The 14,155-nt window shown below is 44.4% G+C and overlaps 1 protein-coding gene across 3 annotated transcripts; it reads left to right on the top strand.

Moving 5' to 3' along the window:
- Positions 1 to 2,698: 2,698 nt before the first annotated feature.
- LOC115650897 (chitotriosidase-1-like) lies at positions 2,699 to 12,298 on the top strand. Of its 3 annotated transcripts, none has more exons than XM_030561473.1 (11): positions 2,699 to 2,876; positions 4,104 to 4,133; positions 5,047 to 5,248; positions 5,885 to 5,941; positions 7,297 to 7,462; positions 8,170 to 8,294; positions 8,433 to 8,556; positions 8,816 to 8,998; positions 9,200 to 9,316; positions 10,250 to 10,382; positions 11,674 to 12,298. In XM_030561473.1, exons 1-11 carry the CDS (start codon positions 2,852 to 2,854, stop codon positions 11,958 to 11,960), a joined length of 1,449 nt encoding a protein of 482 aa, XP_030417333.1. In that variant the 5' UTR covers positions 2,699 to 2,851; the 3' UTR covers positions 11,961 to 12,298. The 3 variants fall into 3 exon arrangements, with proteins under 3 accessions (XP_030417333.1, XP_030417335.1, XP_030417334.1); XM_030561475.1 differs by having other exon boundaries at positions 10,250 to 10,393; positions 11,674 to 11,756; XM_030561474.1 differs by lacking the exon at positions 10,250 to 10,382.
- The last annotated feature ends 1,857 nt before the right edge of the window (positions 12,299 to 14,155 follow it).

The raw sequence follows: 14,155 nt of genomic DNA, 5'->3' as shown, positions 1-14,155 counted from the left end.
TGCTTCAAGGCATTTTGCATATATGAACTAAAATCTTCTGAAGAATCCAATGTTGTGTTATTTATTTGCATTTATTTCACACACAGGGTCCTATCATTAAATCTTATTCTATTTTGTAATTATATAATTCAACACTGAAGACAGCAGATTAGAAAATACATCTGCTATGGTCAAGTTAATGCTATAAATATTTAAGAAAAATCTATAATCAAGTGCAAATACTCTGTTATTTATACATATTAGAACTTGGCATTAAAAAATTGGGTCAACAAATGGTCTTTTTTATCCAATGAAATTTTTAAGAACTTTGCTTTCAAACTTGAACAGTTTTGACAAAATCTGAATCTTTTTTCCCTTCCTTTTCTTGTTTTTACCCTTTTCCTTTCTGCCCTTCTCCCTTCTTTTTCTTTCAAAAATGGCTAAAGTTTTATTTTCCAGTCTTCTCGTTTTGTTAAAAAAAAATTAAAATCACAAAAAATTCCAAGTGGTGACAAACTGGTCAATTTTGAACCCTGCAAAAACCAATTTCAAGGGATTTTTGGTGAAACTAGGTTCCCCTTCACAGACAAGCTTTAGTACAGATTTTTCCTACAACAGCGTTTTGTTTTCTCCAAGTAGTATTTGAATTCCCTTCTCCATTAATGCTACCACTGCTGCTAAATCTATTTTTTAATCCAGAAGTGCTTTAGACACAAATTGATATACAAATTATACAAACAGGATCAGATTGCTTCACCTTTCACTGAAAATTAGCCACTTCCAGTTGACAACAGCCATTTAACAGCAAACAGCAACACTACACAACAGAAAGTGTGTAAAGATATTGTTTCCCGCTGAACCTGCAGAGGAAGTTTAGGAAGGCAAAATGGAAGGCACCAAAACTGGAGTTAGGTCAAGACACTGGGGTTAGTACTCAGTCTGGTGGAAAGAGCAATGAAATACTTAATGACCATGTGTGGTCAGGAGATATATTTTATGGCTCATCTATGATGATTTTTGAGTTATGAATGTCAAAGTCACAGACTTGTGAGTTCTCAGTGAGTTCTGAATTTATGGAAGTTTTCCTGCAAATTCAAAATCCAAGGAAAAGTGAACATCTTGTGGATATGGACTTATACTGAAGCTACAGTCCAAAGCCTACAGAGGCTTCTGCCCTTGAGTCCAGGCAGGCTGATCACATGGCACTGGTCCCTGGTGCTCTGGTTTGCTATGAACCAATATCTAGGAAGAAAAATCACAGATGCTCAGATTCTGCAATAAAGGAGGCCATAGATAAATCTGATACTTTGCTTTCCTCAAAAATTAAGTTCTCTTTTGCCCTGACAGGCTGCAAGACACTCATTGCTTAGCTATATCCAAGACAATCCAAATCACTGTTCTCCATTAACTGGGTTTTTTCCTAGGTTCGTATACATTCCTGGTGCTATATGGTGCAAAAAGGTTTATTTGATGCATTCAGTGACAAGGTCTCCAGGCTTTGTAAGTCAACTGCTTTCTTGCCTTTGAGCAAAGATATGGTAATTATCTTTTGTCCGAAACAGATTTCCACTTTCCAGACTTGCTTTAGGGCTTTATTTTCTTTCACAACCTGGTTACAGACCTGCCTTTAGCAGAGTCACTAGTGTAATAACAGCAAAGGGCCTGAAAAGGCCACTGTCTTAAACCATAGCTGCTCCTTGTGGGTCTTAAAAGTCACATCTGCTGGCCTTACTGACAGCTGTTTGCTCTCTCCTCCCGCAGAACGGTTGCAGCGAGTGATCCAGATTTTATTCTGTCTTGTACATCATTCAACAGAATGGTCAGCTAAGTTCCGCCTGCAGAATGCTTATTCCCTGTGATGTCAGACAGCAGGAATCCGGCCGGATTTCTAGATTCAAGAGTGAGTTTGTGACCCCAGAAGTCAGTAAAAGTATCTTTTCAAGTGTAAACTGAGCAAGATTGATCTGGAAGTGATTGAGGCACAATAAATAGGTGACCTCATGGTGTCATTTTACAGGTGGGAGCATACGTGCTAGAGCACAGCACAGCCCACCACTGAAATGCAGCCACCTCTGTGGTGAACGGCAGCATTGGCCCACAGCACTACAAATTTTAGTTTGGAACACTGTGGCAGACTCCTATCCCCCCTTATGAAAAGAGCTATGGGATCAATAGGTCCTGGTTCTTAGCCAAGTCTTTACATGGTTTCCAATATTTTGAGAGCGCTTGACTTAATTGTAGGGAGCTGAGGGGCACTGATCATTTTGTCTTTATCTGACACAAGGGTGAGTTCCCTCAGAGAATGTACTGTAGGAACTCGTTAAGCCACATCATCTACTAGTGTTACAGGAGTGCTCTGTACTAGAGAGATGTCTGTAGTTATGCAAATAATTACTAGATAACATGCCAGTAGGTAGCACGCAAGATTATGTGGCATCATTTCTGGATCTTATAGGGCTAACCAACTTCTTTCTGTTGTGCACCATATTCTGCAGTTCTTTACAGGCTGATCTTAACTACAACAGGGCTCCTGCCAAGGATCAGTGAATTAAAAGTATAATTAGTCAAACAGAACATGTGCCTCAAGAAATGACTTTAGATCCTCAAAATCTTGTGATTCTGTGATCACCAGTGCAATTGCAAAACCTGCCCTTGAAAATTTAGGAAATTGAGTAAAATTCCTCAACGTGGCAAAATCCTTTAACTGCACAGACTGGCAGCATGCACTCCTCTCAGTTCAACACAGATGTCCTGCGTGGGTGTGATCAAAAATAAAGAGAAAGACTGAGCCCAGGCCAATGCTGAGCATCAATCTGCAGCCAGAGGCACATCCTAGGTCTACAGAACCCAGTCCAGACCATCTGCAGCCACCATGGGCCGGGCGTTTGTTTGGGTTGGTAAGTTTGCAACTGGAGATGAATTTATGTGGGATGTTATTGAACAGGATTGATGAGTTTTATGGGATTTGGATGTGAGACTGTATAATGTATTCTTCGCCCATAACATGGATAATGGCAGACATTGGGTTAGGCCAGTTGCATCCTGCAAAACACCCACTACTAAAAAGTGGCTTAAAGAAAAGTTTCAACCGTCTAAACTGAAACCCAACATGTCTTGGGTTAACCAATGCTGGGATGCTTAACTTCAGTGGTGCTGGTGGAAAAGAGGAACAATATCACCCCTCTAAGGCAAGTTTGCAGCTAGGAAAACTTTAAGGGACTTTCTGAAGGCTGTAGAGGCAGATGGTTAGAGCTAGTATTAGAACTCAGTTGTTCCTGGCTCTCAGTTTTGTGCTCTTAATCCACCTCTCCCTGCACACTAGTTAATTTACTTTTCAGGGTAGTTCTCCTGGGTAAGATTCTTGAGCAGAACCTAAGCTCTGCTCAACTATAACATGCAACTGTCTTTGCTGCCACATGCAGAGACTGGAGACTGAGAGCAGCTGTGTCTTTGGAACTGACTTTGCAGCATGTGGGTCTCTCTGGCTTTGACTTTATTTGCATTGCAGTAGCGCTTAAGTACCTCAGTCAGGAGCCAAGGTCCCATGATAACAAGTAAGGCAAGACACAACCCCTTCCCCAGGTGGAGAACAAGGAAGCAGAACAGAGGTGCAGCGGCATACGTTAGATAGTCACAGTGGTCTCAGCAATAATGGGTCCACGAGAATGTGTGTGGTCATTAGTTATGCAATGGACTTTAAACTTCTTTCTGGTAGGAGAATTTCTGCACATTTTAACCTTGTAACAGTTACTGCTAATGAACATGAGGCTGGATCTAGACTGTTCTCAGTGACAGCAGATGACAGAACAAGGAGTAATGGTCTCAAGTTGCAGTGGGGGATGTTTAGGTTAGATATTAGGGAAAACTTTTTCACTAGGAGGGTGGTGAAACACTGGAATGGGTTACCTATGGAGGTGGTGGAATCTCCTTCCTTAGAGGTTTTTAAGGTCAGGCTTGACAAAGCCCTGGCTGGGATGATTTAGTTGGGAATTGGTCCTGCTTTGAGCAGGGGGTTGGACTAGATGACCTCCTGAGGTCCCTTCCAACCCTGATATTCTATGATATTCTAGGCCCGAGGGAGGGATTTTTAAATAATTTTCTCTTCTGTTTTTATTTTGCTGTAGGTTTAGCTGTCTTGCTGTTTCTCCAATGCAGTAAGTCACCTTTTCCATGATCATCCAGTTATTAAAAGAGTCATAGGTAGTAGAAAAGAAATCCCTGTGGGTAACAGAATAAGGCCCAGTGTTTAGCTGGGATTCATTGAGCCATTTCCTTGTTCAGGGGTTTAATTTTTGAAGTGGTCTCTGTGAGCCTGATCCAAAGCCTCCTGAAGTTTCATTAACTTCAGTGGGGTTTAGATGCTACTAAAAAACTCGAGGCAGTTACCTACATGAAAGCTCTGTGAGCCCATCCCCAGCCTGCATGTGTGTAACTTAGCTGCGTTCAGATTGCAATGCTGCTTGCAGAGCAGTGGCAAACAGCTGCCCTCCCATACTGTTCCATATGAGCACAAGTGGCCCGTAGGCCGTGGGACACATTCACTTTGAGAACCGAGGCAATGGAAGTTGTTCCTACTTAGCCAACTCTTGTCCTGTCTCCATTCAAGGACCGGGCACAACAGACCCTCTTCTGGAGCATGTTTTAGATGGTCAAAGCCCTGTATCACTGCTGTACCACAATCCTCAGTGGGGCGGCCACAGGCCACCACTGTGGGACAAAGTACAAAGCGAAACAGCAGTGAGGCCTAGCACGGCCATTTCTACACCCAGGTGTGCAACTCAGCTTTTCTCAAAGCTTTCATCACGTCAGTACCAAAGCACAACCAGTCCCATTCCCCAGAGACAGGGAAGGAACTTAAAGGGCATTCCAAGTCCTTCTGGGTTTGGGGAACCATGCTAGAAGGAGCACGGTAATGGCCCACGTGGACTCGAGAGCTTGAATACTGTTCAATGAACTCGAGAGAGTCTGTGAGGCCCCATGCTATCAGCCAGCTGAAGGGGTGCGTAGCATTTTGATTCCTTGCCTCAGTCCTCATCGCATCTTGACACCTCTTTCCTATTTCCACAGGCTCTGCTTGCAAATTGGTCTGTTACTTTACCAACTGGTCCCAGTACAGACCAGCCCAGGGGCGCTTCCTTCCTGAGAACATTGACCCCAACCTGTGCACTCATCTCATTTATGCCTTTGCTGGCTTGGATGACAACCAGATCACCACTGTGGAGTGGAACGATGAGCAGCATTACAAGACTTTCAACGGACTCAAAAGGAAGTGAGTCAAAGGGGAGAAGGGCCTATCTGGGTTTATCCTGAAGGAGGAGGCAGACCTGGGATTTAAGCTAAGGCTGTTTCTAGCTTCACCGAGGGAGAAAACTCCTTTGGAATCATTCTTTACCATGTGCTCAGCTGTGTACAAGACCAAGTCAGTCCCTGGCCTAAAGACTTTAGAATTTAACCTATCCTCTCCACGAGAAGAAGAGCGGATGTGACAGTTTGAAGACTCATGTTGACATCACTATAGGTGTTAAAAAGCCCAACTGCTTCCATCTGAGAGGGACAGAATGTACATGAACAGATTTTCAGTAGGGTTATAGCAAAATTGCATTATCAAGCGTTGGGGCAGGAGCTAAACTAGAGGGGGGAAAACCCACCATTCAGTATCAGAGCATAATCTGGAGACAGTTCCTTAAACTTCAGGGAGGTCCCAACTTCTCCTTCCTCCCATTTATCTATAGGAAGGTTTGAGGGTGTTTACATTGTAGAAGTATGGAAGCTTTCCCCCAGATTAAGCCTCCAGATTATGGTTGTGTTTATTAAGATCGGAGAACACTTGCAAGTCCAAGTGCAAAGGATACAATGAAAGTGAGCTTTTTCAGCTGCTTTTAATGCCACCTTTTTTCCCACCCAGGAATCCTGGGCTGAAGACCCTCTTGGCCATTGGTGGTTGGAATTTTGGCTCTGAAAAGTAAGATGAGAAGATATCTTTTCTTCTGCATGCAAAGCATGGGGGGGGGGTAGTGAATTATGCTAAACCTCAAAATCCTGTGACATCCAGGAGAGTCAGAACAGTAGCATTTAGGAAGGAGATTGTGCATTCTATCTACCTACATTAGGCACTTATATGACCACCATTACCATAGTATCTGAGTGCCTCATAACACACCAGTAGTTATCCTCAACTCCTCTATAAGGTAGAGCAGGGCTGTTTTCCCCATTGTGCAGAAGAGGAACCAAGACACAGACACTACGTGACTTTCCCAAGGCGCACCCAGTCTGTGTCAGAGCAGGAACTGAATCTGGGTTTCCTCACTCCTAGACTACTGCCTAGCCCATTAGTATTATATTTCAGAGCTCAGTTTCCAAAGACAATCAGTATCAGCTGAACACCACCTTGTGGTGCCCACATCAATGTTCAGTACAACCTGGAGTTACCGGAGTCGCTCCATCTTGACACTAGTTTAAGAACAAGATCTTGCCTGTAGGTTATTACACCCTTTTTTGACTAAAATTCATCACTGCTGAGGTTGCCTCAGAAATTTTCGTTCTAGGCTTTTTGTCACGAAGAGGTGGTCTTGGAAGGCAGAAACTCAAATACTGTGTTAGGTACTGAGATTTGTGTGGTAACTTTTGAGGAAGTTTCCAAATCTCTCGTTCTCTCTGACAGCAATAGAGTTTCTAGCAGCTGTGAAGTCTTTGATATTGATAACAATTCATCTCATCATTGCTTAGCAACTTAGATTTTTTTTAATTCATTTGTAAAGCTGTAAACCTGAAGCTCTCCCTGAAAGCTGTCTCCAAAGCAAACAATATTCAGAATACTGTTTTGCAGACAGTCTCCTTCCTTCTCTGGATGGGACATGGGCTGGAATTTAAAGTGAACTGAGGCTGAATATGACCCTGCGAGGACCAGTGGCCTTTCCTCCCAGCTGTATGTAGCCCTCTGTGCTGCTGAGTTTACCTTCTGGACACAAACTCTAAACTAGCCCCCAAATCTGCAGTGGATGGTTAGCATAACGGACAGAGTAGTTAACGTCAGTGGCGGCTCCAGGCACCAGCGCTCCAAGTGGATGCCTGGAGTGGCAAGCTTTGGGAGGCAGCCTGCCAGTCCCCATGAGGGCAGCTGTCAGGCTGCCTTTGGAGGCTTGCCTGTGGGAGGTCCACCGGTTCTGCGGATTCGGTGGCAATTCAGCAGCGGGTACACCGAAGTCGCAGGACCGGCAGACCTCCCACGGGCAAGTCACCAAAGGCAGCCTGCCTGCCATGCTTGGGAAGGCAAAAAAGCTAGAGCTGCCCCTGGTTAATATGTCACTTCCATGCTAGGTTCTCCAGCATGGTGTCCACGCCTGGTAATCGGCGGACATTCATCCTCTCTGTGGTTGAGTTCCTGCGCAAGTATGAATTTGATGGTCTGGACCTAGACTGGGAATATCCAGGTGTAAGGGGAAGCCCACCTGAGGATAAACAGCGTTTCACTGCTCTGGTCCAGGTACAGTAAGACCGAGGAGTACAGCCCCCTTCTTCCATTGCCAAGGCAAAGATATAAGGATGCAGGATGTGTGCTTTGTCCTCATATTTCACCTGCAAACACTACCCAATCTGCAAAGTCAAAGTCAAAGCTAGGGCACTCTCTAAGGTAGAGACAGCTTACATCTGAAAGGGTCAGACAAGTGACGGAATCAAGTCAGCAGACTGTTTTGACCATCTGAACCATGCTTTTTTGGATCCAAGGTTTGGGCTCATCTCTAGCTCAGAGATCTCCAAAGAGTGGGGGAAGAGTGCATCCAAGGTGCATATAGGTAAGGTCAGGGATTGGACTTCCTTGTTTGCTGGCGCCTGGCTCAAGGAATCCCCACCAGATGAGGAGACACATAATGCCCCCAATGTCGGAAGATGCTGATCAGCCACTTTGATTATTTGCTTCCTGGAATCTACCATCAAGTCATGTGCCTTCCCAGAATCAAATCATTCACAGCATCAGCCCTGAATACGTTAATAAATTGATCAAATACGTGATCTAATTGGCATGACCCACAGCTACTAGAATGCTCAGGACCTTACTCTGTGTTTATCAGACATGTGTGCAGTCTCTCCTTTAGTTTAGATTTGCTTTTTCTGAAAGAAAAAAAAGATGGAAGGCACAATTAAAAAGAGCATAATTGATGGTTGTTTGGGGCTTTTATTATTTCCCCTCAGGAAATGGCTGAAGAATTCAAGGAGGAAGCCAAGAGGACAGAGAAAGAGCGGCTGCTGTTGACTGCTGCTGTGGCAGCTGGGAAGGAAAACATCGATGGAGCCTATGAAATTGAGAACATCTCAAAGTGAGTCTATCCAGCCACGCAGTTTTACAGAGGACAATCAAGCTACAGGACCAAATTCTATTACCCAGGATGCTTTGCAACACTTCTCTTGCAGAGGGAAAATCAATGTCATCTTGGTTCCTTATTCTCCCTTTGTAGAGCCTTAGACTTCATTAACCTCATGACGTATGACTTCCACGGTTCCTGGGAAAAGATCACAGGACACATCAGTCCTCTCTACAAAGGGAAGACCGACACTGGATCTGCTGTGTACAGTAACACTGTAAGTGTCAAAGAACTTTGTAGGTTACCCCTCTTTCTGACAAATAAATGGAGCTCAGCTGCAGGAAATGGTTGAAAAGTCACATTTCCAACTAACCTGCATGTATCATCCTTCCCCCTGGTGCAAGTATCAGAACTTGTGCCACAAGCCCCAGACAACAGACATTCAGTGGCTGTATCACAGTTTGATTGCAAACTCCAAAAGCTGTTCCAGCATCCCAGTTACATGGAGAGACTTCATGTCTGATCCCCTCATACAGGACTATGCTGTGACGTACTGGAGGAACAAGGGTGCTCCAGCTGAGAAGATCATCATGGGAATCCCCACCTATGGACGGTCTTTCACCCTCTCTTCCTCCGAGACAGGGGTTGGTGCCCCTGCCTTTGGGCCTGGATCACTCGGCCCTTTCACTCGAGAGGCAGGATTATGGGCCTATTATGAGGTAGGGAAGAACTCACTTTTCCTGCAAGCAGCTCATTAAATGCCTCTGGGTCTACTGTGATTTAAATATGGTGCCTTGAAACTGCCCCTTTGATCCTTCTATTGCCAAACATGCTAATATTCGTAAGATTATTAATTAATTCAGAGAGGCAGCCAATCTCAATGGTCTCTTCCCATCTCTCCATTTCTGTATTTTTTTCAGATCTGTACTTTCCAGAAAGGTGCCACCACCAAAAGGATCGAGGAACAGAAAGTCCCGTATTCCTTTAAGGAGAACCAGTGGGTGGGGTATGACGACCAGAAGAGCATTAAAACCAAAGTAAGCAGTTCCTATGCATTCTTCTTGCCAAACGTTGTGGAGGGCTGGAGGGGAGCTGTCAGAACCTTCCTGTAGCCCAGAGAGATGGGCTCCACTTTGTGTCATTGTGCGTATCGGCAGACAATGCTTTGTGTGTCCCTAGCACTGTGCATCTGAGAATCTCAATGCACTTCACCAAAGTTAACCTGTTATGCCTCCAGTCCTGCCTACCTTCTGGGAAGCCTAGTGTTATCCCATTTTACAGATGAGGAAATCAAGGCACAGCAAGGTAGGGTGACCAGACAGCAAGTGTGAAAAATCAGGACAGGGGATGGGGTGTAATAGGAGCCTATACAAGAAAAAAACCCAAAAATTGGGACTGTCCCTATAAAATCGGGACATCTGGTCACCTACAGAAAGTGAACATGACTCGCTTGAAGTCACAGCAAAAGAAAGATGACTTATGTGGTGTGCTGTGAATGGAAACATTGGCCCATCAGCAGGTGAATTCAGCAAACAGGCTCCCCACGAGCCCACACAATCTTTTCCTTGCGTGTAAAGTGTAGACGAGAGGATCCAGACAATGTTCTGGGGCAGGAAAGTTTCATAACTTGCAATCTGCTCCACCCTGGCAACAGAATCTTAAGGTCATATGAGATTTCAGACCAAGCAGGAAGCGGCACAGGGCTGTAAACATCCCAGGCGTGAGCACCCTTAACCCAAACAGGATTCCTGCCTGCATGGAGATTCATTGGTTCAAGCATAGGCAAGCTATTAGCATGCACTTGCCCCTTCTCCCATCCACCTCTCAACTTCATGGCAGGTTGTTTTGGACTTGCAAGAGGCTCCTTAGACGAGTAACAGTTGCTGGAGTTCTAACAGAGGCGAGATGTTTTAACTTCAGTCTCCCACCATCACCCAATATCACAGTTTCAGAGATTTTTCCTCTCCCAGGTTCAGTATCTGAAGAAGAAAAATCTGGGAGGGGCCATGGTCTGGGCCATCGACCTGGATGATTTCAGCGACTTATTCTGCGGCCAGGGGAAGTACCCTCTTCTGCAAACTCTGAAGAAAGAGCTGAGATGTGGTAAAGCATGAGTTAAGGGTCTGCCCCATACAGATAATGCAATATGTTTTTGACACATGTATTTTTTTTATTATTGGGCAAGAGAGTTTTAGGGGGCAGGGAGAGAGAATGAATTGCAAACTTGCACCACAGCCTCAGCCTCCTCTGAACGCCCTCACGGTCTCCAGGGAAAGCCCGAACAGCAAAACCATTTATGTAATACATCATTTTTCTTTTAAACACCCATGGCCAGCTTTTGGTTTAGAGCGCAAAGGCTGGAGCTGTATCACTGTTGCAGCCTAAAGAGGGGAGCCTGGGACACAAAACACCCTGATGAAAGTTGTCTGAAATTTTTGCATTAGGCCACGTTGTTATGCCTCCTAAAATTCACTCATGCAAGTCCATTGGGAATACTTGGGGAAAAGCCACGTAACTGGAGAAATATAGAGAATTGGAAGAGTTTGCATCTAAAAAACACTCATGATCTGAGCCACCAAACCTGCCAAAAGCAGGCTGGGAAATTGCACAGCAGAGATCTTTCCCCAGCAGCATAGCTTTGTATCTAATTAGCCCAAAGCTGATTCCTGTAATGTCACACCTCTTGTAATAGCATTATTTATTAGTTTCTCCCCCCAGGCCTGTTTCCATCTTGATCCCCATGTGCCCTGTTCTCTTTGCTCTGCCAGACCACCACCGTCGCACATTTGTATCCCTCTTGGAAACTCATCTCATACAATCCTCCCAATAAACCAATCCACTTTCATCCCCACCCTATTTAGATACATTATGAAAAAGATCAACTAGAAATACTGCCATGATTTGTGCATCTCTAAAGTAAATAGCCACATTGCATTGCTGTAACTTTTTTCTTCACTTATCCCATTCCCTTCTCTTGTTTCCCTCGCCCAGGTCATGGGCAAACTCTTCAGAGCAAGGTCCTAGGAGACTTTGGGGTGCTATCAATAATCTATCCAGCCACCATGTATTTACGCTTCAACATTAAGTCACCTTTAGTTTTACAGGTGTCTTGGACTTTATGCTGAGTCCACTACAACTGCTGTGTATCAAAAGGTTGTCCTATTGTTGGTTTGTTCTGCCCTAGAGAGCCACTGATCTAGCTATCGGCACCTTTACATCATCACTCATTCATATTTCCCAATAAAAAGCCCCATGTCACCTAATGACCATTTAAACCACCACCAAGCTGTCTAAAACCTCTGAGGGATTGGCCACAAAATGTCTCCCTTTGTTACATTTTCTTTCTGACTAGTAGATGCCAATAACATTGTTCTTTCTGCTAATGCCTCCACAGGGCTGGTTCAGACGATGCCTGTTCCAGAAACCACTACCACCAGCTCCACTACATCACCGCCAACTGTTTCATCCTCAACCCTCAGCTTCACTACACTACCATCCATCCCCGCCACAACTACCAACTCCACGACCAGCAGGTTTTGCCTCCATAAGTCCAATGGGATCTACCCTGTCCCCAAGGCTCACGCCATGTTCTACATATGTGCCAACAGGCGCACCTTCCGAATGTCCTGCCCAGAAGGATTGATTTTTGACTACTTATGCAAATGTTGCAACTGGCCGTAAAAGCAAAAAGCCTCAAATTACCCTAATGGAGAATGAAATAAGAGATCAATTTATATCAGCTCAGATAGTTTCGTTTCCTCTGCCATGAAATCCGAGCTTAGGAGATGGTCTACATTGCAAGTGTCCCCAGCAGCCTTCTTCTCTGTCCTGGGTGAATTACTTTCTGGGGCAACAACCATCACAGTAATGCAGGTCAGAGTTAGGGAGGAGAGTGAACAGAAGCAAAATATTGGTACTGACAAGCAGGGCTGATGCATTTTTCGTTTTGCATTGGTCTCTTTTAGAGTCTGGCTTCATCCTCTGTCCTTATTTCATGTTTGTTTGCTCCAAGAAAATAAAGCTTTCATTTCTAAAGGAAGTTGTTGTACTTTTCTTATATTGGGTAGAAGTGTCAGGCCCTATAAGCTACTGAAAAATGGGGTAGGGAGAAGGGAAGGAATCAGGAGATTTATGGCCTTCTTACATCAATACAATATCCTAGAGTTTGATGTGTGGTTCACTAGACAATATAGTAAAGCATCATGCATTATCTCAGCTCCATATTATCCCTCTTGGAGAGCTCAGCAAGATACATTCAAGATGTACTGGAGTGTCTGTAGAAGAACACAACCTGCTATTAGTCCACTCTGCCACAGGTGTCAAAGCTGTTTCTTCATCTTGCATGCTTACTCAGGAAGGTTCGACTCAGACAGGTTATATGGTTTTCAAATCATGCACAAGGTGGTCAAGTGATCTTTCTGATACCAAATAGAGATACCCCCTCTACAAACCTAGGTCTTCCATTGGCCAGGACTTTGCTGTTACCACTGGGCCATTGACCCTCTCAAAAGCAGAAATCCTGAAGAGTCATTAAACTTAGGGATAGATTCACAATATTTTCAATGCCAGATAATAAAGGTGGCCTTACATCTGCTACAGGAATGACTGACTGACTGGGACTCCTAATACATCAAAAGCATCTGATTTCTTCCTCTCCAACGAGTGCAAGGGCTGTGGTTTTTATTTGTCTTTGATATTTGGGAGGCACATAACTTGGTAGCTAATCACGAAGCCTTCACAAATTCACTTACTGAAGAGAACAGAGAGGCATCGACAGACCAGCCTGCAGAATCTAACACAAGTCATCCATCATTGCCCATGTGGACTGACCCAGATGAAATGAAGTTTAGGCCTTACCTACACACAAAGGTGGTCACATTAGTGGGGCAGAGATCTTTCTGAATGATTAGAAATACAGGCAGCAACTGTCAGCAAGTGCTAGAGTAAGTGATTCCAAATGCATTTGGTCCCTATCACTCTAGTGATGATTCATCCAGCGCGTAAATTCATTCCCGGCCTAAGACCATTCAAGCAAACAGAGTTACTCTGTGGACAGACTTGGCTCAGTTGCTGCTCATCTTAAAAACCAAACAGGAATTTTTGGAAGGAATATAAACCTTCCTGCTTCAAAGCACAAGCTGACCTTGAATGGAGAGTTATGGGGAAAAGATAAACAACTTCCCCCAGGGATAGGTTATCCCATAACTGCAGGGTTTCTCACATCTTCCTCTGAAGGAGCAGATGTTGGAGACAGGACACTGAGCTAGATGGACCCATGGTCTGGTCTGGAGCGGCCATTCCTCCATCCTTGGAGAGTCTGGCTCCAAAGGTGCTAAGGGTAGACAAATATAAATGCATTAAAACATTCCCACTGCTCTGTGAAGCAAGATCCCCATTTTACTGTTGGGACCTCAGCAGCACAGAGGAAATGAGCCAAACAGTTTCTCGTAACACCCTCCCTTTGGCGAAGTAGTCACAATAGCAGAAGTGAAAAAAAACTAGGAGGCTTATCAGGGTCTGAGCCCCTTTGGGGCCACCCTCACTGCAATGGGAGCTTGCAGGCAATGATAAGAGAATGAGGCTTAGAGATAACGCAAGTCTATCCAGTACAATGAAACTATTTAAAAAGTCTTTGCTCTACATCTTCAAGAACAGTAATAAACCACAGAAATGTGTACCCAAGGTCTCCCGCTCCTTGCCTCGGCACCATTTGTGTTTGCACATCAGGACAGAGCCAAGTTGATGGTAGGTGTTGCAAAACCTACACAAGCGCACACACGCTAAAATTGCACAAGAATTCCTTCACTAAAAATAACCAGTTGAGTTCTCAGAAAGACAGAGTAAATAAGACTGTTCCTTTGTGAAAAAGAACATGC

The sequence above is a fragment of the Gopherus evgoodei genome, chromosome 4, assembly GCF_007399415.2.
Source record: "Gopherus evgoodei ecotype Sinaloan lineage chromosome 4, rGopEvg1_v1.p, whole genome shotgun sequence".
Taxonomy (NCBI): Eukaryota; Metazoa; Chordata; order Testudines; family Testudinidae; genus Gopherus; species Gopherus evgoodei.
Note: the sequence above shows the minus strand (reverse complement) of the source record. Positions and strands in the feature narration are given on the sequence as shown.

Excerpts from the sequence above, each read along its gene's own strand:
- LOC115650897 (XM_030561473.1), top strand. The coding sequence starts at position 2,852 with ATGGGCCGGGCGTTTGTTTGGGTTG. Across the intron at positions 4,134-5,046 it reads CTTGCTGTTTCTCCAATGCA|GCTCTGCTTGCAAATTGGTC; the intron begins GTAAGTCACCTT and ends CTATTTCCACAG. Across the intron at positions 7,463-8,169 it reads GTTTCACTGCTCTGGTCCAG|GAAATGGCTGAAGAATTCAA; the intron begins GTACAGTAAGAC and ends ATTTCCCCTCAG.